The 24,870-nt window shown below is 37.9% G+C and overlaps 1 protein-coding gene across 3 annotated transcripts; it reads left to right on the top strand.

The window, feature by feature from the left end:
- Positions 1-277: 277 nt before the first annotated feature.
- Positions 278-24,820, top strand: acsl2 (acyl-CoA synthetase long chain family member 2). 3 transcript variants are annotated; one of them, XM_030142919.1, is made up of 20 exons: positions 278-368; positions 10,233-10,485; positions 10,570-10,684; positions 13,558-13,622; positions 13,710-13,811; positions 16,384-16,483; positions 18,425-18,603; positions 18,716-18,748; positions 18,936-18,987; positions 19,145-19,218; positions 19,542-19,619; positions 19,702-19,836; positions 19,926-20,060; positions 20,568-20,736; positions 20,822-20,910; positions 22,559-22,675; positions 22,777-22,920; positions 23,021-23,122; positions 23,213-23,284; positions 23,962-24,820. In XM_030142919.1, the coding sequence occupies exons 2-20, from the start codon at positions 10,237-10,239 to the stop codon at positions 24,100-24,102; spliced, it is 2,151 nt and encodes a 716-aa protein (XP_029998779.1). In that variant the 5' UTR covers positions 278-368; positions 10,233-10,236; the 3' UTR covers positions 24,103-24,820. The 3 variants fall into 3 exon arrangements, with proteins under 3 accessions (XP_029998779.1, XP_029998780.1, XP_029998778.1); XM_030142920.1 differs by having other exon boundaries at positions 343-361; positions 10,227-10,485; XM_030142918.1 differs by lacking the exon at positions 278-368 and adding an exon at positions 3,022-3,047.
- Positions 24,821-24,870: the final 50 nt, after the last annotated feature.

Here is a 24,870-nt window from a genome sequence, read left to right as displayed (position 1 = left end):
ATAGGTTTAATATGATAGTATTTTACTGGTCTGACCCACTTCAGATCTAATTGGTCTGTATTTGGAATCTGAATTAAAATGATTTTGACATCCTCGATTGTTAGTATCTTCAGTGTAATTTTTGTATTGTACAAATCCATCCTATGGGCCACAGTGGACCCTCTGGTGGGCCAGATTTGGCCCCCGGGCCGCATGTTTGACACCTGTGACATAGCGGGTCAAATGGGTTTTATTGTGAAGTTTCGGACAGGAAACACACACACTTCAATGTGTTGGACTTGTCGGGTGGGTTCTAAAACTTCCATGGGTCTGTACAACTAACTTAGGAGCGCAGCCTGAAGAAAAGTTGGGCCCTGCGCGTCATCCAGGTAAGAGCTTTTTCCGCTCATGTTTGCGTTTGGATCGTTCCAACTCGATACCAAAATAGACAACATCTGCGAAGGATTACTCTGTGTTCTCAAACTGAGTAAAGTTTGGCTCCAGTCCGCTGAGTTTCCCTCCTGAGCTCAGGGTTTGGTGTAGACTGCGACTGCTGAACGCATCTCAGTGTCTGGAGCTGCACTGTTTCATCCTGTGGCTGAAGAAACTTTGCACTGAATGTGGAAAAACAAGCCACGAAAGCACTGTGGGTCCGGATGCAGAGTTTGTTTGGCGTGATGCTTCTTGGGAACCATCTGCGTGTCCACTTGGCAGCCGCTGCTCCGGTTCATCCGCACCGTGGTGCACGCATGGCGCACAGGAGCCGCACGGAATATAGCGCATATGTTACCTGAGGGTCTGGAGCAGGGCTGTCACACTCATTTTAGGTCAGATTCAGCCCAATTTGATCTGCAGTGGGCCGAACCAGTCAAATAATAACATAATAACCCTTTCATGCATGAATTGTGAGAACCGTAATCAAGATTTTTTTTTTTCCTGAGTGTTTTTATTCCTCTTTAGGCATGAAAAAAACCAAAAAAACAATGTGATTGAATTTTTATTTTTTTTAAATCAACCTGTTTTTCATGGAGTTACAAAAATGTCCACTCAGCTACACCATGAATTTTATTCTTGAAGCAAAGAAACATGTATTTAAAACCCAATATCATAAAGTGATATGAAAACAGTGAAATGAAACCATGTTTAATGCAGCTAATCTGATGTTTTCTCACATTTTAACATATTCTAATACTAGTTATTACTCACTTCATGGAGATAATATGCAAAAAATAAATATTAACAATTGATTTCCACTCAAGAACCAATCAAGAACAGCAAAATTACAATAATGGTATGAATTGCAGTTTATGAGATGACGCATAAGTGTCCACTGTGTTGGTTGATATGGAACTAAAACAACAAAACTCATGAATATACAAGAGTAAAGCTGTAGAGTAACTGTCCACTGTAGTGACCACTATGCATGAAGGGGATAATATATAAATAATGTCAACTCCAAACTTTTCTCTATGTTTAGAGCGAAAAAAGTAAATTTACATTATGAAAAGGTTTACATCTACAAACTATCCTTTCAAAAGATGTGAATAACATGAACAAACTGAAAAAATAAGTGTAACTTTAACAATGTTCTGCCTCAGTTTATCATTTACACATGTACATTAGAACTTACAGATCACAGTGTGTAGGAGCTATTTTGTCAGTTTAGTTTTTTATTTAAAGTTAATTTACCTTTTTTGTTTACTAACTTAGTATTTTTTTTGCTAATTGTTTATTTTTTGTTTGTTTAATTTTTTTTTGTTTTAATGGTTATTGTTTTCATTCTTTGGTATTTAGCACCTTTTTGTTTTCTGTTTTCTTATTGGTTTAGACCGTGGGCACCCGGGTATAAATAAGGAGCACAAAACTAGACCAGCATGCACCTGGGTGGGCCTATGGTTTTTTGCCAAACACACAGACGATCAGACAGGATGAGCAGGAGAGACATCACAAAAGGCCTTATTTGTTGTTTGCCTGCGAAATCTTGAAAATAAACCATTTGAACTACATCTATGATATGGACATTGTGTTTTGACTGCGTAAACCACAAACCCATGGTGCATCTAGTGGTTATTTGAGTTATGTTACAGTCTTAAGTTCAGTCACCTTTAAGTTGATTTAATTTTGATGACAAATAGCTGCTACACAGTGGATCTACAAACACACAAAACATTTAGTTATAAGTAGAATATTGTTAAAATTGTACTTACTTCTTTTAAGACATTTCAGATGATTCACATTTTTTGTAAAATTATACTTTGTATTAGTGTAAATACATGAAAATATTTACATTTACAAAGAGAAAAAATTGGAGTTGTCATCATTTATATGTTATTATGATAGTATTTGACTGGTCCTGCCCACTTGAGATTGAATTGGTCTGAATGTGGAACCTGAACTAAAATGATTGTTAATATTTTAGTGTAATTTTTGCATTTCACAGATTCATCTCAGGGGCCGGACTGGACCCTTTGGCAGGCCGTATTTGGCCCCCGGGCCGCATGTTTGACACCTGTGGTCTGGAGGATGGGGTTACATTTAGTCACTGTGCTTCAAAGAAGTCCAAACTCAATAGAAGTTTGATTGAACACTGTTATCAATAATAAAAAACATGAATTAGCAGTATCTGATAAGGTTAGATCTGTGTCCAAAACAAACTTGTGTGAGTGTTTCCTCTTTTTTCCATCCCAACTTTGCATTTCCTGCTCAATACAAAGTGTAACACACACACATTCACAGCCTTTACAAGAGTCTGTCATTGTTTTAATAGATTTGTCACACCAGTCTGAACTGTTAAGCTGAGGGAAGACGGCCATTAGTACAACAAACCCAGTGTGACCCTGAATGAACCAGGTGTTATACAAGCTGCAGAGGAGGAGTATTGGACTGATGGAGTCACCTCATCCTGCAGATGCATCTGAACCAGGATGTAGAGGACACTGTATCTCTTCAGTTAGGTCCACAGATGGCATCCATGTCTCTGAATTTAGTACATTTTCTAAGTAACAAGTATTCTTTATGATATTCCCTAAAGATTTCCTCAGGATTCATCTAAAGGCTATGTACAGAATGTTATTTTTCTTATTTTTTTATCCTATGTAGTGAATTTGGAATCACAGTTTGCTGTGGCTGAATGTGCAAACAGTTTTTATTGTCTGAATTAAAGCTCCTCGCTTCTCAGCTGGCTCAGGTTTACCTATAAATGAAGCAGAAGATGCACAGATTAGTTTTGGTATTGGGCTCGTTGTAAACATTTGCTGTTTGATCCTTTCATTGTAAAATAAGACCTGCTGTAGGTATTTAAATTGGAAGAGTGTGGGATATTTCAGTCCATTTCTAAGAGTTGCACTTGTTTTGTTTTGGGTAAAGTTTGTCTCTGTCAGATTTTCTTTTGGTCATGTTTCATTCATTATTTTAAGAATTTAGAAAGGATGAGATCTGTTATGCTGTTAGAAGGACAGTGTGAAGGTTAGTGGTCTGAAGCTTTGCCTCAGAGGATAACATTTGGAAGGAGAGGTGTTCAGATGGATGAACACTGTACTTGAATAGATCGTGTCTACATAATACACAGACATCAGAATGGGAAGGTACATTATCTATGAATAGAGCCTCTGTTCAGACCTTTATTGTTCTGTCTCTCTACTCTGGATGGAAGCCATAATAATAGAGTCTAGTAAGAATATGAGGTTTTGCATAGACTTTTGTGCATCAGTGAGATATTTTTGGTTTAATTAAAAAGATTCCTAACACATTCTAATAATTTCTCACATATTTTTCAAGACATTCATAATTATATGTTTAGGCACTCAGTGATCAGGTAGTATGTACACACAAAATATTTACACTGGAAGTTTCAGGTTGGAATCTAGATTGCTTTTTATTCATGCTTTATTTGTACTGTACGCTCATATATTTTGGGTGCACTTAGTTAAGCTCAGCACTATGGTATTTGGTCCCTCATCCGTGCTGGAGATAATTACTATGGTTGGAAAACCAGCACTAAACATCGCGTTTCTTGCATTCTTGTGCCTGAAACACCATATGTTCATCATGGTTTTGCTATGTGTGTGATATTTTTTTTCTTTCTATTTTGTCTCAGTGTTTTGTTTTTTTTTTCTATCTTTCTGTGTGTGTGTGTGTGTTTTTTTTCTCCTGGCATGTCTACATATCTTGGAGCATGCAACATGTTAGAAGTTGTCCAGTTGGCCAAATGCCATCTAACTCTCATCCAAGACTTTGACAGTTACAGTGCCGGGTGCAGTAGATCACATTTGTATTCCTTGCTGCACAGAGATGGAGGATCTACCTTAGAGGACATGGCAATATATAATTAATCTGATTAAATTTCTGCTTTCTGAAAGTTGTAGAAAATTAATAAATCACACAATTGAGATCCATTCTTTCTGGTGTGCTTGGCAAAAACACGACCTGTGTGTAGTCTCCCTCACAAGAACTACCTTTTGTTATCGTTTTTAATATTGCACATCAATGCTATTTTAGAACAGAAAGTGACTGTTGATTTTTATTTTTTTAAATTTTTTTTAAGTCATGCACACAAACATAAATTAAAATCTTGGCTCTTGTGTCAAAAGTATTGCCCAGCCCTATCACTAAAACACTGTAATTCTCTAGTGTCCTAAGAGGTGAGGCGCTAGAAAAGCTAAATGTGGAAGGTATCCCCTCTCACAGTGATGTTTGAACCAAACGCTTATTAAATGAAACTGAAAACTGGAGTGAAATAATGTTGCTTTGTCAGTGTAATTCCTGGTTGGTTTCAGATGAATTTGAGACTTGATGCCTCCAAGGTGAAGTAAAGGTTGTGCAGGAGGCTCGGTCTTTTTCTTCTTTTCTTCCTCTCCACAAGAAAAACCCCATTGTGACCAAGTGTGTGTCTGTGTTCTTTACGCTTCATTTGGGAATCACAGCCGGAAAACACCCGTGTGTTTCATTCTTTCACTTTTGCTCGTTCTCCCTGCTGCCCGGTCGGCCTCACGTGTCCCCCTTTAACTCTCCCCATCCCTCCTCGGACCACTCGCTTCTCAGGGCACATGGGAAGTGCTTGGAGTTCATTGCTGGTGCTGCTGGTTACTGGGGTGGGCAGAGAATGCTCTTTCTCCCCCGAAACCCCCCCCCCCCCCCCCCCCCCCCCCCTTCCCCATCCCACCTCCTGTAGTTTTCTGGGTCACGGGGGGATGCATTCCCTAGCATCGCTCCCATCACCACAGAGCTCTGTAGGCTACTGTACTCAGTCTCCCCATGCTCTTCATGCATCTATTCTCTAGAGGAATGTTGGTTTTGCTTGTTTTTATTGGGATAATTTTAGCAAATTATATGGCTTCTGGCTGTGTTAAGAAACAAATAATACATGTAACTGAAGGATGACAAAACAGAATCCTTAAGGGCATTTGTTTCTAATTCTGTTTAAAAGGAGCAGTTTATAAAATAATGTACTATTTTAACATAATGTTGTCATTATTTTTGACATATGCTCATTTTAAAGTCTTTGCTCTGTCTTAGTTTGATTAGTAAATTGAACTGAAGTACCAGAGCAGATGGTACGTCCCCTAATGTTCTTCTGATTTCAAAGAACTTATACTGAAAAGAATCAAAAACCTTTATATCTTTCCACTGCTAATGTGCTGTAACAGAGCTACTGTTCCTTCATTTTGGACTAATAGCAGCACCACCACGGTTTCATCTTCTACCTGTCAAATTACTTATGTTAATGAAAAGTGAAAGCTATTTTTTTTCTGTGGCAACATGAGCTACACCTCTGCCATGTTGGACTGGAAACCCCTGAGTTTCCCATCTTTGCTTCCATAGTCTTTGTTGAAATTGTTATGTGGTTGAGCTTTCAGAACTGACAAGTAACTTTTCATTCATTCATTCATCCATTTTCCAAACCACTTAACCTTCATCAGGGTTGTGAAAATGCTGGAGCTTATTTTACTGGACAAAAAATCTTAGCCCAAACAAGGCAACCGTTCCTTTTGTTTTTATTAACTCGATCATTGATTTATGAGTTATTTAACTCCTAAATAATTTGCATCAGACAGCTCTGACTGTTTGAATGATTGGCCTAAATTAGTGTTCATGTTGCATACCAGGTGGGTTTCAAAACCAGTTTTTGGTTTCTGTTATTGTTTCCATTTCTCTTTTTTTATTTTGTGATACATTGGCGCTCTAAATAACTGCCATGCTATCGGCTCGGCCTCTGCCTGTCAGAGGTAGTAAATGTGTACAGACATGTTTTCTGCCTCAGGGTATCTGCTACATGCCTGCCGTCTCCTGTGAAACTGCACCCTGCCACTTTACAGTATTTCTGAAAGGTTTCACAGTTGGGCATCAGCGTATTTTTATATTGCTGTGATTTTTGTTTGTTGGATCAAACATAATTTGCATTGAAGCTTATATTTAATCTGTGCTTTCTGCTCAAACATCACTCGACCTGACTTTGTGTGATCACTCACAAACAGGTCTTTGTCGTGTGGACACAGTCAAGCCAGTCAGGTTTTCCAAAACTAGAAGAAACAAGCTCAGGCTGTGAAGGTGCATTTATGTGTGCTCGTTTTTTCTTTTCTTTTTTTTTTTTTTTTTCTTGTCTACCATTTCTTTTGCCTCTCTTTGTTCTTCCAGGGAGTAAAAGCTGGGAACACAATGGTCCCTGTCTACCCATGATAATGGCCATTATAAATAGGAGAGAGAGAGCGGAGGGAGCAGTGAAGACAAAGAAAGGCATACAGGAAGTTCTCTTCGCAGTGAGCTGTCATTTTACCTCCAGCAAGGAGGTTTTGTTTTCATTACCATTAGTTAGTTTGTCTCTCAAAACAACTGCTGTGGTGGTTTTCATGAAACTTGGTGGAAGGGTTGGGCCTCGGCCATGGATGAACACATTAAATAATAGTAGAGCCAGGATGTATTTTTTGATATTCAACCCTTTAACAACGGCAGTCTCTCCGGTGCCGCATTTTACAGCAAAAAATTATTGTAACTCCTGAACCGTTTGCACTATCCATAAAATTCAAATGACATCGGAAAGCTGAGATCCTGAGCTTTCTGACACTATCTAACACTTTATGGTAGGAAGGTGGAACCATTTCAGAGATTTCCACACAGGCTAAAAAATGCCTGGAAATAACAAAAAATATGATATGGATACTGAATGTTCAAAACCAAAAAGCATGTTTGAGCAGATGTAAAATAGTTGAAAGTGTATTTTTGTAAACTCAAAAAGTTTCGTAATGGACATTTATAGTTGTTTCTGATAATAAAAATGCAAAAAACTTCAAGTCAGTTTTTTTTTCTGTTTTACTAAACACACTGTTTTAAGCATTTATTATTTATAATAATGATAATTGATGGCCAGATATTGAAAGTTAAGTTCTTCTTGAAAACAAAAGTGGAAAAGAACTGGCAAAAAGGACATTTTCTGACACTTTTATTGCAAAGAAAACATGAAGACACCCAGGCAGCCTCTTATAATGTTAGACTTAAAAGGGTTAAAATGAATTCTAGGACTACAGGGCTTTGTTTCTTTCTAGTTTTTGATGTAATGCATGTAATAAAGTGCATTATATTCCATTCACTGAAATGGCTGTAGGGATGTTACTACCTGCTCTGTTTCTTCAGCAGGTGTAAACAAAGTGCTTCAGTTCCCATAAATTGATGCTTGAAGTAGATAATAAATTCCCTGAGGAACAGCGTGGCATCATTTTTGCCCATGAAGGGAAGCAGTGCAGGACTGGCCTGGTTAAGGAGGAGGGAGGGGGGATGATATCACTCTTTATTCCCTCTCCTATTGGGTGGTGGGGGGAGAAAGTGGGTGAGAGGTTGAGGGGTGTTCAGGGAGAGCAATGGATGTGGGAAAGCAGAGATTTATTAAGTGAATTCCTTGCCTGGTGGAAGATGTAGTGGTTTGTTGCAGGAGGTTGAAGTGTGCACTCTGAGGGTTTTTTTTTTTTTTTTTTTTGTGAGTGAACGCTGTCAGAGTTGGCTTTGTGGTTGTGGATCATTCTCCATTTGCTTCCCCCTCTTTCATTCATTTTTTTTTTTGAGTATGAACAATAAAATCTCTGGCAGGGAACAGGGGGGCTGGACTTGGAGGCTTTCCCCCACCCTATCTCACCATCAGCCTCCCACTACTACAGCACCCAGACGCTCTCTCCCTGTTGGATAAAGGGTGGCACAACATGACTCGCAGTAACCTCTTTGCCTGTTTCTGTTAAGCCAATCATTATTACTTCCTGGTGTGTCTCCACTCCCCCTGAAACCCTCCTATACAGCTCAAGCCTTTTCTTCTCCTCTCCACTCGCTGGGCTGTGCCAAGTCTGTGGCCCACTGTGGTTTAGGCTCTTAACCGGACTCTGAGTCTGGTGTTTTACAGTGTCAGAAGCAGAACAGTGCTTTTAGTTTACAGTTTCTTTTGGTTTTGTTGCATTGCTTAGCTGAACTGAGTTGAACAGAAGATGCTTGTTGTGTACAAATTTTTTTTTTTTGGCAATATGAAATATAGTGCTTAACTTTGTAAATTTAGGGTAGCCGGACATGATAACTTTACAGTACAAGTATTTCTTTCTTTTTTTTTTTCCAAAGAAATGAACCTTTAAAGACCTAGATTTGTTCTTGTGACGCCTTGCAACTGAATTTATCTCTTCACTTAACCTTTGTAAATAATTTATCACCATTTCTTTTGTTATTTTGCAGGTATTTCTTTATCTAAATGTTCATAAAACCAAGTTAATTCAACGGATTTTGTATAAAAACAGGGACAACTGAAGAAAAAGTGACTTTTCCAGCAGAATGTCATTTACTGAAAGTAAAAAATAGGCTTCTACAGCACTTGCAATTTGTCAAACTACATGGATGATTGCTGCTGTTTTTATTTGTGAATAAATGTTACAGAAGATGATAGTGTTGCTATGTTCACTACAGAGTCTCTAAGCATCCAAAAAAAGCTTAAGCTGATGCAGCCAAAAACCTGAGAAACTGCATTTTACCTGAATTATTTAAATGCATTGATACGATTAGGAGATCAACAGTTGTAGAGTAAATAAATAAAATGAAGTTGACCGCTAAATATAAGGTATGGACCAGTTGAACCAGTTGTATGAGGGTTTCTGACTTCTGTGTTTTCAAATCTTATGTGAATATATAGTACATAGGTTACCATATATATATTGAATTTCAGTTTCTAACCTAGTTGACATATTTTATAAAATACAACCATGTGTTGTAAATATCATCTTCCAGCCCATTTAATGAAAACCTGATCTTTTCCTAATCTTGGTGTATCATCACTTCTCTTACCCAGTTTACACAAGGAGGGGCCTCTGCTGATTTCCAGTCGAGTAGAATTAATCTATATGGCAAAAGGCACACAAAGGTTATCACATTTTTGTATGAGTTTTCCTTACTTCAGGGATAGAATACAGTCTTTTTTTTGTCATTGCACAAGGGCAGTGAAATTGGATGCAATCCTTGGTGCAAAAATACAAGAGATAAAAGTCTTAAAATGAATAGAAAAATAGGTCAATAATAGTAAACACTAAAGTACATCACACACATACACACACAGTTCCTTTCCCACTGCTCTTCTGAAATATCTAACCCTAACTCCTCCTGCTATATAAGGCGGGTGCTGAAATAGCTTTTAATATATGACTGATATTCCCTCTTTAATAAGTGGATTGTGAAGAAAAACTCAATACGTAGATGACTGTTCAGGAATATAAGGAAGTTTCAGTTGAAATTTTCTAATGTTTAGAATCCTATAAATACAATACTGCTAATGTAAGGACAATTTTATGTTATTGTAAATGTGTACTCCTGACAGTACTCTGTGTATCATGTTATCACTTTTTACTGACTAATGAAGCCCAAAAAGAGTGATATTAACCAATAAAAAAGGCCTTTTTCATTCTACTAATTTTCAAATAAACACAGATGGACTTGTAAGTCTGTGAGTCATTTCAACACTAATGATACTAATTTGCATCACACAAAAATAAGCACAAATTAGAAAAAAAAGAAAGTATAAAATGACTACTCTATCACACCAAATGTATCAGAATAAACAGGGAAAACGAGGACAAAAGGGATGTTTTTGCTCGAAAAGTGGATTTATGTTTCTAAAATAGTGGTCTATTCTGCTCTGTGTTTATGGTTTTGCTCTCTATAGGACAATGAAATGCTTGTGATGTGACTGCACCATATAATTTTCTTGAGTTTCACTACATCCATCTTCCTCTCCCTCTCAGAGCTATGCATTTTCAGGAGTGGTTACGGTCACTTCGCTCCAGTGTTGGACTCAAAGCGCCTGAATCAGACGATTTGAGGAGTCTCCTGCCGTCGCTGCCTCTGTCCAACTTCTCGCTGTCCTCCTTCTCCCTGTCGCCCTCCTCTCTGCTCGGCTTAGGAGCCCTAGCTTCTCTCACCGCCTACTATCTGGTGACCCGTCCTCGACCCATGCGTCCTCCTTGTGATCTACAAGCCCAGTCTGTGGCAGTCAATGTGAGTAAAAGCCCCGGTCATCATCCCACTGCTTTGACTTCCTGGTGTTCATCATTCATCATCTGTTAACTGTGTTTATTGTAGGGAGAACCGAGCTGCAGACGATCGGCTCTCCTTGAGGATGACTCTCTGCTGGAGTTTTACTACCAGGACACCAGGACAGCCTATGATATGTTTCAGAGAGGCCTGAGGATTGCAGGTGATGAGTGATGACAAAACATTTCCTTTAATTTCATCATCAGTGAAAAGATTAAAAATGACGTGTAAATGAAATCCATTTTGGTACACTTGTCAGTGAACACATTTTCATGCAAAAAATACCACTTTTTAGACTTATTCTAAAAAAGATAAAATTCCTCGTAAGATATTTACACAGCCAATGAAACTGAATGTTCTGCTAATATTCCTGTTGGCATGTAGCCCTGTATACCAGCATTAAAAATAGGGTCCCACATGTCTTAAAGGAGTGATATTTTGCTTTTTTAAATGGAATTATGCATTTTAAAACATTTCCCTGTGGTCTACATAAACTGTAAATGCTATGCTTGGGTTTGAATTCTTCATTAATTAAACTCCACAGGTCCATCTACAACCCTATTTCTGAGTAATGACACCAGAAAGGTCGTTTTGAGCCACTTCACGCCCCGCCCCCTCCAGGTTGTTGACCGTGCTTTCTGTCCTGTTCAGCCACTTGTGTTCATTAATACAACCAACAACTGAACATTTTAGGTAATCGGCTTGAAGTTTGGACATATTTTCAGTTTTTACTACAACCACTGCTGTTGACAAACAAATATGGCGCACTTGGAGAGATGTTGGTCAGAAGTCTTTACCTTATATGTGCAAATGTTGTGATGTAACTAGTTAAAGACGTAACAAATTAAGAAGGAATTGTAGAAATCCACTTGATTTTTGCCGGAATGAATATAAGGATAGCTTTGCAGCACCTGGAGGGTTCAAATTCAACCTTTTTGAACTATTAGGGTCCAAATACACAAATAAATGTACCAAAGACTAACAAAAGTGGGTTTAGCAAAATATGACCCCTTTAAAGGAGTTGCATGTAATATTGATTATCAACAGCAGAGGGAAGTCATGTTTTAGAAGACTGTATCACTCACTGAGTCAAGTATAAAGATCATTAGTTACACACATCTGTCTTATGGTATCATCAAGTTTTCCTCTTTAAACTAAAATTCACAGCCAGCGATTTTGACAGTTAGTCAAAAGAACACTGTGTCTTAAATTTTCACCTGTTGCATCAGCTGATAGTTTACATTATATCTCTGTTAGCCACAGTAAAAACACAAATTACCTCCATTTTTAGTGCAGTTTGTGTAAAACTGTATTTGAAACAAGGTCAGAGCTGTCACAGTTTAGTTTGAAATGGGATCAACAATGAACTTAGCAAAGATAATAACATCACAGAATAATTTATACCTTCATAAACCTCATAATCCAACTCACCTGTGCAGAAGAAACACTGCCATTTCAGCATCAAACTCCATTCCATTCATTTAGAGCTATGTCCAGTAGTGAAAACAACAGTGCTTCTAATTTTTATCACTTTGTCACTTTCTTTGATTCTAAAAGTTGTTTCTTAGCGGCTCTCATCACATAAATCCAATGCACCATCAGTATAAATACATTCAGTATCTACAATTCATTATATTGGCATCTTTGGCATAACTTCAGAACTCTTTACTCAAAACACTAATGATATTTTAGGGTCATTTTTAACATTTATATTAAAAAAAGTAGAGATACTACATATTGCTGCTTTAAACAGAAAATGCTCCATTCACAAAGAGGGCTCATTCATAATAATCAGAACATACTGTTTATATGACAACTGCAATTCAGATTGTAATAACTGGAACATACTCACTGTTATATCTTATATATTATAAGAAACTAGTATGTATATCAGCCTGGCCAAGCGAAAGTGAACATCAGGGTCAATTTCTTTTTTCTTTAAAACAATATTTTTGATTACTCAGCATTAAAGACAGATATTTCTAGTTTCTAAAACAGTGTTTATTTAATTTGTACCTCAATTACAGCTGGATATATAAGAAAATGTATGAGAATACAGTGTAAATTAAGAACAGTAGAGGTTGTAAATGCATGTATACAGCATAAATTTAGAATGTAAATATCAATGTGTAAATAAATATGTTCAAAATATATGCTTGTGTCTAATTTTATATTTTATAATAATCAAAAACTATAATGATTTTGAATGTTATTTATTATAGAAACAAACTACAGAAAGATGTGTATTAAATATATTAATGAAACATGTGTAGCCAAAGACTGATAATTATATCAGTATCTTAATAAAATCTTTAATCATTATTATGGTGCATCACACTGAACAAACACCTCACTCTGTTATTTTTTTTGGATTCTCACTCCGTTACCATGAATTAATGTCTTTTAAAACTAAAATAAAAAGGATATCAGTTTCATTTTTGGATATAATGTACTCTCATATTAATCTCATATTTGCACTTTCATTAAGGAACAGCACTTTTTGGCATTTTTTCCAAACCTTGAATAACTGCTGTATATTTTTCCTCACTCCGTTACTTTGTCAATGATGATAAATTAATGTTTTTATTAAATATCTAGTTATTATTCCTTAATGGCATGTTAAAGTACTGGCTTAGACCTACAATTTCAGTTACTATGGTTGCTGCTAAATTAATTTTTTTTAAACATATGGAATGATTAGTATCGCTGCACAGTGCTTTCTCACTCCGTTACTCACTTAGCCAAGCCCGTACATCTGGTATTAGAGTTTGTCATTTTCGAAAACACTGGGGACACGGCACTTCTAATGTCTTTCAAGCTGATGTTAATTGTTAATTGTGAGTAATGTTTTATTCTTATTTATTCAGGTAATTCCATTGTTTTTAGTAATATTGCATATGTAGGTGAGTTTTGCAGTTTGAGATACTTTCTGACCCCAGTTCCAGCTGTATCAGAAAGCAACTGTTTTGTTAGTGTGCTGCAGAACTTAAGTGAAAATGTTTGACCTGATGGACCGTGTTGTTTTGCGTCCTTCAGGAAGTGGCCCGTGTCTAGGCTACAGGAAGCCCGGGCAGCCCTACCAGTGGATCTCCTACACCGAGGTCAGACAAATGTAGATTCTTCCCCCACCATAAATAACATTTCTATGGTTACTGCTGTTTGTTGACTCGGTGTCTCTGACCCATCAGGTGGCTGAACAGGCACAGGTTCTGGGCTCTGGGCTGTTGGCTAAAGGCTGTCAGCCAAACCCCAATCAGTTTGTGGGGATTTTTGCACAGAACAGACCAGAGGTATGTACTCGCCCTGTTGGGTAGTATTACATTTGCTTAAAAACAGAGATATTTTCTACTCTCAAACCTCAAGACTAGCAGGTTTAAAGTGGGATTTCGCTTGGGTAGATCCTAATATAGTCTTTATTCACTGCAAAAATCAAAAGCGTATTTTTCTCATTTCTTGTCAAAATATCTCATCACACTTAAAATAAGACATAATCACCAAGACAATTGATTCCAGTTGAATTGAATAGATTTTTTTCTGCTTGAATTAAGCAAAAAAATCTTGAATTAAGCGAAAAAAAATCTGCCAATGGAACAAGTGAAAATTATATTGTTAAGATTTGTTGAAATAAGATTTTCAAGATCTGTTATTTAAAAATAAGTCCTTATATCACACTGAAAAGTTGCTCTTTAGGTGATTATGTCTTATTTTAAGTGTGATGAGATATTTTGACTAGGAATGAGAAAAATACACTTGGTAAGATTTAGATTTTTGCAGTGTTTGTATGGATGACCAAAATTCTGCACAACTCTGCCCTCTGAGCCAAGAATGACATTTTTTATTTTGGCCAGAAGAAGGTAATGTAGTCATGTAATTTCCCGAGTCTGTCAGCAGGAATATACAATCATTTACAAAACTGATTTTCAACAAATTTGATAGAATATACTGACTGAGGATAAACCCACCTTACATTGTGGAGTAGAATTTGGGGAAGATTCTGGAATTGTATTAATTGCTTTTTATGCCTTAGCAAATGAAGCAGAATATGTTGTATTTACCATGTCTGTACCCCGTCATCTTTTAATTTCTGGAGAATAACACAGAAAGTATAAAATTTAACAATTTATTATTATGATTTGGGGTGGATCCCTTTGGTATTTAGCAACCAGTGAACTTCAGGGGGTTACTAGAGTAAATAGTAATGGAGAAAAAACTGGAAAACCACAATTTTTTTCTCTAGACGTGTTGCATTTTATGAATTATGTGCTGGAGTGGTGATTTTTGAACTAGAAATCCTTTCATTTTTTCCCCCAGTAAACTACTTGTCTCCTCTGTCTTCAGCAGGAAAACTGAAAGGAAAATTAGCTGACATTAGTAAAAAAGTACCACTTTTTGGTTTCCATTTGCTTCCCCCTCCTCATATTTTCCACCATCTCTGCAGGCTACATGATGCCAGTAATCCAATCAGGCCTTTTTTCCCCAGTTTTGACCATATTTGTTATATATTCTACATGGTAATGATATTCTATGTACATTCATTCATTCATTTCATGTTTATGTAATAAATATTAGCATCTTATTTATTGATTACTGTGTACTTTAGGATTGAGAAACTGGTAAAAACTCCCTTGAAAGTAATTGGAAACAAAGATTACCAGTCCCTCCAAGCAATATATGAACAGACAGTTGTTCATCAGGCTCACAGAATCGTTAAAGACCCATCCCATATCCTCCACCCAGAATATGAGCTATTACCCTCAGGGAAACGCTATAGAGCACGCAGGTACAAAACCAACCGTTACAAACTCTCTTTTCTCCCAACATCCATAGCACTGTTAAATAAGAAACCAGCTTTGATCAATGGGCCCTGAGTCCTCTGTCTTTCATTTAACCTTGCCTGAGGTCTGGTTTTTAAAACTACCCATGTTCTTACTATTTATGTGTTTCAATGCTTTTTAAATTTTTATGCTTTAATGAATGAAATTACTCCCACCCTTTTTAAATTAACTTGTGGTATCAATTATATTTATTCTATCTACTGTATCCTGAAGGGAAGGGTGCGATATATGGACTAGGTATAATACATTATGATGATTATGCTGACTTCAAGATTTTGTGACTGACTTGTTTTGTGACTGTATGCTTCCAAATGTGAATGCAGTGATGTGTAGCACTGTTGTCAAAAACAAATTTCCTGTATGGGACAATAAAGTTTATCTTGATCCTGATCCTGTATTTTGTGCTTGGACATCTATGATCTTTATGGCCCAAACCAGCAATGTAATCTGATATTCCTGTAACTTTTATGCAAACCCAAAATTAATTTGGCTTTTGCTACTGTTAATGTATCCACATTTTTCTCATAATGGACATGGTATTTTTAACTTGTGTTGCAAAAACAGACAAACAGAAGCATAGGATTGTGGGGCCTTTGCTGAGATGTGTTCTAAGTGCTGTTCTATTTATAAGCTTTGAATGTAAAAATAGCAGTGATCTATTATTAGCGGTTTATAATATTATTTGTATGATAATTGCAGTTGTCAGTGTGTTGATTCATATTGAGAGCAGAGTGTTGGTGGTGGATTTGGGTCTCTAGGGCAGCTAATATTGGAGCAGTCTACTCCCAAACTCATTTTTTTAGTGTATCTATAAAACAAGGCTGCTGACTGCATTCCACTGAACCCTGAGTTTTTTTATTAAACAGTCGAGTGGCAGAGTGATGTTTTATTTTGAAGATGGATGTTTGCTCTGTAAATATGAAATGCACTGTAATGAAGATCATAAGGTCTCAACAGGTGACAGACAAATGGTAAAGTCTGGATTTGAGCTGAACGGTGTGTCTCTGTCTCCCTCTGCTGGTGACAGTGGATCATCTCAGAGCTGGCCTGCTACACCTACTCCATGGCTGTAGTTCCTCTGTATGAAACACTGGGGCTGGAGGCGATGGTCCATATACTCAACCTGGGTGAGTACACCTTTAGATATGGTGAAAGGACAGCTTCACACCATAAATAAAGATAGCACTGTTGTTTGTCTACAGGTGTATGACATTTAATCCACCTCTTTTGAATACTACAGGGTGTATCAAAAAAATATATACATTTTGAAAAATTACCCCCAGTTCCGCATTTGATAATTTGGAATTTAAAGAAAATTCCAAAAATTATCAAATGTCGAACTGGGGGTAATTTTTCAAAATGTATCGTTTTTTTTTTTGAGACAGCCTGTACAATACTTTTTTTTTTTTTTTTTGTAATATAGGCTATAAGACCATAGAAATGTGTTATTAATTAATTAATTAATAGATGTCTAGTTGGTGAAAAATGTTTCTTAAATATTAAGTTGAATTTTGAATGAAATTTGTTTGCATACAATTATAATGTTATTCACTGTAATTGTTATCGTAGTCTGATTACAAATGGGTTAAACCACAATTAATTTGCTAAAAAAGCTTATATGTAGAATGCTGGCATTACAAATGCGTTATGTAATTGGGTGTATTTGTAGACAAAGTGGGTCAGAAAAACTGCTCAGACAAATGTGAACATTTGTCATCACCCTGGCATATAATATGGAGGGATATAATGGTCAACATCTCCATCTGTCTGCCTGTCATCATTTTGTTTGTGGTGTATAACTGGAAACACATTCAGAATTTTTCCTCTAAACATAATTTATGAGTTATGTGTTGGAATGGTCCCTTTTCCCATTCTGTCTGTTGTTCATTCATCTTGTCACTATCGTGTGCTTTCAGATGGCAAGGGGATTAGGTTTCTTATATCCACTGCTAGGCAAAAAAAAATGAATTAGACACTATAATATTTCACTGGTCGCCTTTAGCTTTGGCTATGGCATTGTTTGAGTAAGCTAATGCAACATCACAACATTTATCTTCATCAAAAGTTGCATTATATTGTATTGATGATAGAGGAGACAGACCACTGTGTTCAGTCTTCTCCGGTTCATCCCAATGATTCTCAGTGGGATTCGGGTCTGGACTCCGCGGTGGCCAATCCATGTGTGAAAATTAGATCTCCCTCCTACTCTCGGAACTACTTTTTTTTTCAATTTGATCTTGATGAATCCTGGCATTGGGGAGACAAAAAAAATCCACTGATGTTCTAACTTGGTCATTCAGTATTTTCAACTAACCTAATTTTTTGGCCACATAATGTAACACTGCCACCACAGGCTTGTACTGTAGGCACTAGGCATGATGGGTAATCGCTTCATCTGCCTTTTTTCTCACCCTGATGCGTCCATAAGATCACATGTCCTCTGTCCATGGTCATTCACGATTTTTCTGACTACATTTGTTCCCCACTATCCCATCAGGTTTTAATAAAGTGTTGGACAGTTCCCAATTTTAAGCTTTAGTTTAACAGTTTAGCAGTTTTCTTTGCTTGATTCAGACTAGTAATTAGTCCCTACATCACATTACAATACATCTCCACAACCATGGGATACAGTTGGTCTCCTGACATGAGAAGTTGCTCACTGTGCTAGTCATGAGTCATAAGTCATAAGTCACAGTAGAAACATTAATCACCACAGAAATTATCTGATGAAAGGCTCCTATCTATTTGCTTAGTTACATCCAGGTGGTGTAAGGTGGTGTTATTGACAGATTCAAGGTGCCATTTTCTGAAACTACTCAACTTTTCTACAATCGGAAACTACACTAATATTACTGTCATACATCTTTGGATTTTATGGGACCAGAGGGGACACGCCATCCTCTGACAGCACTTGTTAGTAAACTAATCCAAAAAGGAATCACAATTAAAACAGTACTTAAAATAGTTGTATTTACACTAGTTTTAACAGGTCAACTACAAATCTTCAAACTGGTCCTGTTAATGTCTAATGACTCACTTTGGGTTGAACTGTTCCTTGTGGGTTTTAGCTGAAATCTCTCTGGTGATCTGTGACCGGGAGGAGAAGGCGGCGTCTCTTTTAGAGAACAAGGAGAAAGGCGTGACTCCAAAGCTCTCCTGCCTGGTTGTCTTTAACGATTTCAGTGATGCTTTCCTAGAGAGGGCGAAGAATTGCGGGGTGGAGGTTTTGACACTGGCACAGCTCATGGTGAGCAGGATGAAAGCACACATCACTGTCATACAGGTCCTTTAATTGAGTCCTGAGTCATGATGCTGATATTTAAATTGATGTGAACAACTCCTCTTTGTCCACATCTTAGGACCTGGGAAGACAGAACCGCAGAGATCCTGTGGTGAGTTTACAGACTCTCAGCTGCTGTATCACTGCATCAGACCAGGTCCAGTAAATACCTAATCCCCCTCTAAACGCTGGGATGACAGCTTTATTGTTGCTCTGTCATATAAGATGTCATTAGAATTCACTTGTAAACAGTGGAGGAAGCCTGTTGTCATATTCTCATATTTTATTGCCTGCTGCAGCCGCCCCAGCCTCAGGATCTGGCTGTGGTTTGCTTCACCAGTGGAACCACAGGTACTGTCTGATCTTATAAGTCTCTCCATAATTATGCTTCACCCAGATCATTAGAGAAGTGTCCTTCAGTGCCCACTAATAACCTCTCTTTAAGGCACCGCTGTAGTTTCCTTATGCTGCTCAGGGCACTGCTGTAATGTCTTGTTTATTCTTCCAGGAAAACCCAAGGGAGCCATGATCACCCACGGCAACATCGCCTCCAACACTTCCTCTGTCATTAAGATCCTGGAGGTCTGTCTACACTTCCACCTCCTTGTCTAATTGAGAACAGCCTCACAGCTACCACCACTTCCCTTCTGCTTATGTCTCTGTTTGCCTTTTTCAAAACTGTCCTTCTCCCCGCTGTGTCTAATGGCATGATTAATTGGCTGTTTGATTGCCCTCGTCGCTGTGAGGTACTTTAACTAATTGCCCTTGTATAAAGATTCTGCTATCTAACTGCCGTTGAAAAAGCCATACAGCATGTTTGATTGCCCGCACAGTTTCACCGTATGCTGCTGCGTGAACTTTATCTCTCCCTGGTGCTTTGCTCATTTTACTCTCATTTCTCTCAGGGTTCGTTTGTTATCCGACAAGAGGATGTGTCGATCTCTTATCTGCCACTCGCCCATATGTTTGAGCGGATGATTCAGGTAGTCTGGAGATCCCTTCACAGACTTTTGTTAAGGGGTGCGTTTGTGTGTGAGCCCTAAACTAAATACATTTGTGTCTCAGGTTTCTATGTTCTGCCATGGGGCCAGAGTAGGGTTCTACCAAGGCGACATTTCTCTTCTCATGGATGACATTAAAACTCTCAAACCTACTTTCTTTCCCGTCGTGCCTCGTTTACTCAATCGCATCTACGACAAGGTCAGTGAACACAAGTAGGCCGTGTCATTTACAGCTGCGAGGTTACTTTGACCCGAAGTTGGTGATGTTTTGTATGCTTTCACGTACAGATCCTTGGCTCCGTAACCTCTCCGTTGCGACGGGCTTTGCTTCATTACGCTGTGAGGAGGAAGCAGGCAGAGCTGAGCAGCGGCGTCGTTCGTAACAACAGTCTATGGGACAAACTGGTGTTCAACAGGATCCAGGTCAGCTACTGTAAAAAAGCAGATTTTCCTACATTGACTGAATTTTAAATAATTTATTTGGTTTGGAAGAATTTTTTTCCAAAACAACCCTCAAGATCACGGCCGATTTCTGAGCTCACCCCCTTTTAAAACATTCTAATTTTTGCTTTGTTTTTGTGATATTTTTGTCCTCATTAACAGTATGGAGTAGCTATCACACACTGATACATGTACACAAGCATCCCAGTCAACAAATTTGTATCCAAACTTTACAAGAGAAACTATTCCAGCAATCGGTGCCAAAAGCACGCCACAACATATTGGTCTTGTGGGAGTGAATCGAAGAAACACACACACACACACTTACACACACACTTAAACACACAGGCAAAAAAGAAATCATGAAGCAACGGAAAGATTTTGGCTTGATGCATTAAAGGCAGATTGGATAGTATGCTTTTTATCATTTATTTTGGACTCAAATTGTGTTATTTTAACAATTTTTAAATTATTCTGCATGTGTTTCAGGCCAATTTAGGAGGTAATCTCCGCTTTGCCCTGACTGCCTCAGCGCCCATCTCCCCCACTGTGCTGTCCTTCCTCAGAGCCACGCTCGGCTGTCTGATCTTCGAGGGTTATGGCCAGACAGAGTGCACAGCGGGCTGCACCTTCTCCATGCCAGGTGACTGGAGTGCAGGTAAGATGCTGTCTGACTCTGCTCTTCTGCTTATTTGTCTGGTTTGGAGACTCTGGTGCTAACTGGTTTGTGTCTGTTTTTTTAGGCCACGTTGGCGCTCCCTTACCCTGTGCTATGGTAAAGGTGGTCGACATCCCTGACATGAACTATTACGCCAAGAACGGAGAGGGAGAGGTGAGATTGGCGTCTTTGATAAGTCATTAAATACTACATTAAATCTGAATTTTACACCCTGGTACTAGTTACTTATTTGATTCTCCTTATTTTTCCCCTGTCACCAGTCATATCTTATAGGCATAGATGTGCAAGGTGTCAAACATATGGCTCTTGAGCCAAAGAGGGCCCACCAAAGAGTTCAGTCTAGCCCAGGGGATGAATTTGGGAAATACAAAAATTACATAGAAGATATTAACAGTCAAGGGTGTCACTGAGATCATAAAGTTAAATAATACACATTTCTGTTCCAGGTGCCCGTTACCAAATATTTTGTTCCCTTGTAGATCCACTGAGATCTGAAAGTTGTACTGCACATGTGTAAATGATAAGCTGAGGCATAATATTGTTAAAATTCTCTTAATGTTCAGATTCTTCGTATTGTTCACATTTTCATAATTACATCTTTCATCATGTTTTTTTTTTGCACTAAAACAAAGAGAACAATTTGGAGTAATCATTACTTATAGGTTATTATGCTGCTAGTGCACTGACCCGTGGGGATCCATGATTTTTAGATGTGGTAGTTTTGATGCTGTGTATTCATGCATGCTGTACCGTATTTGTCCAGCAGTCACCGCCAAAGCATTCTGGGGATAGCAACATGATTATAAGGCTATTGTATTCCAAAATTACTAATATCTCCCAAAAATATTGGTCCTATCAACTTGCCGTTTTTGCTACTGTCTTGCTTGACCAAAAATACATAAGAATGCCAAACTGCAGCAGTCAGCTCTTTCCAGATTTTGTGTGATTCCCCAGACACACACTCAGAGGTCACTTGGCTTTTATAATATAGATTATTTTCCTGGTTTGAGATCAAATTGGGCTGTATGTGGCCCCTGAACTAAAATGAGTTTGACACCCCTGTCATAAAGTGTTACTGTTAATGTTCATTTTATAAAGAATTAACTGAAGCCTCTGTTTCAAATGTGTTTTGGGGGAAAAAATTATATAACTAACCTAGACAAAAATGAGACCAACCCTGGAATCAGTAACCACTGTTGCAGTAGGATCAGACCCAGTTAGAGTCATGTGGTGTGTTGGCTAATGTGGCATCTCCTCTCATTCAGAATTAGGGGCTTCTAGAAGAAATATTCTTGTGTTTCTGTTAATGTTAAACCAAAAGGGTTTGTTTAAAAGCAACAAATGATACCAGAGACAACCTACACAGAGAAAATTGGCCATAACAGCAGTTAAAAATACATGTAATTGATTGCGAATTGCAAACTCTGTGATTTAGCACAAGAATAGTATTTAGCTTTGGCTGAAGTTTGTTACACGTTGTGCAAAAAAATTATCAAATTAACTTAGATTAAAAGGCATTAGTCATATTGGAGGTTAGAAAACATGAAGCGGCTGTAAAAAGCCACCAGCAAACACCTGCCATCAAACAATATTACTCTGCATTTGCATCAGGAGCAGCATGACCCATTCTGCACCAACAACACAAATAGATCTTAAACTTTCATAAAGGTCTTAAAAATGTCTTATTTATTTAACTTGTTGAAACTTGCAGAAACCCTGAGAGATGTTTTCATGCAGTATGTATTAGTAGCCTGCTGATGAAACTCATGGTTTTGTTGGGTTTTTTTTTTTTTTTTTTTAGATCTGCATCCAAGGCCCCAGTGTGTTCAGGGGCTACCTGAAGGACCCAGAGAGGACGGCTGAGGCTTTGGACAGTGACGGGTGGCTGCACAGTGGGGACGTGGGCCAGTGGCTTCCAGTGAGATGACACTCATCGCACTTTCTGTCTATAGGCGAAAAATCTCTCCTTTTCATCCCGGCAAGTGAGCAAATGTACGTTTATATTATGTCTTCTGCTAGAACGGGACACTACGCATCATTGACAGGAAGAAGCACATCTTTAAGTTGTCCCAGGGAGAATACATCGCTCCGGAGAAAATAGAAAACGTCTACATGCGCTGTGTTCCTGTACTGCAGGTGTTTGTGCATGGAGATAGTTTACAGGTAAGATGCATGTGCATTAGCATCATCTGTGGTTTACATACACAAAAACACCTTGGTACAAGTTACTTATTTGATTCTCCTCATTTTTCCCTGTCACCAGTCATATCTTATAGGCATAGTCGTGCCTGACCCTGAGGTGTTTGTTGACTGGGCTAAAGAACGAGGATTTGTGGGATCTTATGAGGAGCTGTGCCAGAACCCTGTATGTCACAACCCCTTATTTTAAAGCTTTATTACATTTTATTAATGTGCATACATATCGGATAAAATGAGGGTGTTCATCTTCTAACAGGATTTAAAGATTGCAGTGTTAGAAGACATGAAATCTGTTGGCAAAGAAGCAGGGCTAAAGTCCTTTGAGCAAGTGAGTAATGTTTCTGTGTTTCTATGACTCATTTCATTGAACTTTGACTTCCAATATTAAATTAAATAAGGAACTTCTATAAGTACACACCTACAAATTCGCATTACTTGACCCTTAAAGACCTAGAACTATTCTTGTGGTGACATGCAAATGAATTTTTATCTACATTTAACCTTTCCTAAATGATTTATCGCCATTTGTTAGAATGGAACTCTGCATTTTACAGTTTTCAGTCAAAATTGGCTATTTTTCACCATTTACTATGTAGCTGTTCATGAGTAAATTCAAAGGTTATTGTATTGAGTCAGAGAAAACTGAACAAAAAGCAACTTATTCAGCAAAACGTATCATTAACTGAACATAAAAAGTAAGCATCTAGGCCAGTTATTTGTTAAACTACACGGGTTTTATGTTGCAGAAGACGATGGTGCGCCTATGTTCACTACATAGCCTCTGAACATCCAAGTGGGTCATATCTGACGCCACTGAAAAGCTGAGAAACTGTATTTTACCTTAATTATTAAAGTGTATTGATAAGGTTAGTGGTTAAAAAGTTACGTAACATTTTCAATCAGCAGATGCTTCTGGTCATCGGTGGCTGTTTAGGTCTTTGAGGGTTAGCTTTTTTTTAACCTGTGCCATATTCTCACTCTTACCTCTACCCTGTCTCCTTTCAGGTGAAAGATATTTACTTGCATTCTGAGACGTTCAGCATTGCCAATGGTCTTCTCACGCCAACCCTGAAAAGTAGACGTGCTGATATCCGCAGAGTTTTTCAGGAACAGATCTCAAATATGTACCGTAAGACGGCCATTTAAAGGACTCCACTCCAGGGTTATAACTGAGGTCCAATGAGGGAAAAAACAAATAAGACCTGGGTGAAGAAAGTTCAAAAATACATACGTCCAACTGTGCCTAATCCAAAACATACAATTGGATATATTTTGGTATATTGGTATTTTGCTTCAAAGACGTTTTAGTTGACCTGTTGTTATCCACACGTTTTAATGCTTCTCATTAAAAAAAGGAGACACTGAATGGGACCAAAACCCTGTTTAGGAAGGCAGAGTTTTTGTTTTTTTTTCTCATCACACTGATGTCTTTGTCACTAATTCAGAAATGTGGTGAGTTGTTTTTACTGGTGAACAGGTTGTTGTGTTAGAGGTAAGACTCACCTAAGATAGGAAACACAACTTTCTTTCTGAAGCAAAGACCTTTAAAAGGGACACATGACAGTTGTTTCTCATAGTATTTGCATTAACTCTAGGTATTTTACTGATGGTGGGTCCTTACGTTGCCTTAACTATTCAGAAATGTCCTTGTTTTTAGCTCGGTGGTCATGATTTTTCCTAATGGCTTCTAAATGTTTTCATGAACCAACGTGGAAATAATCCTTCAGCTGAAGTTAAAGTTTTTTAAACGACGTGAAAAATAGCTATATTGTGAATACAGCTTGTATTGAGGTTTATTGTGAGGACACTACAGACTAACTCCAGTATCGATGAAATGAACAGAAATAAAGATTAGTAACTGGTATCTGTTGTGTGATTATTTTGTTTAACACTTCTAGTTCTGCGAAGCAAACG

This window comes from Sphaeramia orbicularis, chromosome 9 (genome assembly GCF_902148855.1).
Source record: "Sphaeramia orbicularis chromosome 9, fSphaOr1.1, whole genome shotgun sequence".
Lineage (NCBI taxonomy): Eukaryota > Metazoa > Chordata > Actinopteri > Kurtiformes > Apogonidae > Sphaeramia > Sphaeramia orbicularis.
Note: the sequence above shows the minus strand (reverse complement) of the source record. Positions and strands in the feature narration are given on the sequence as shown.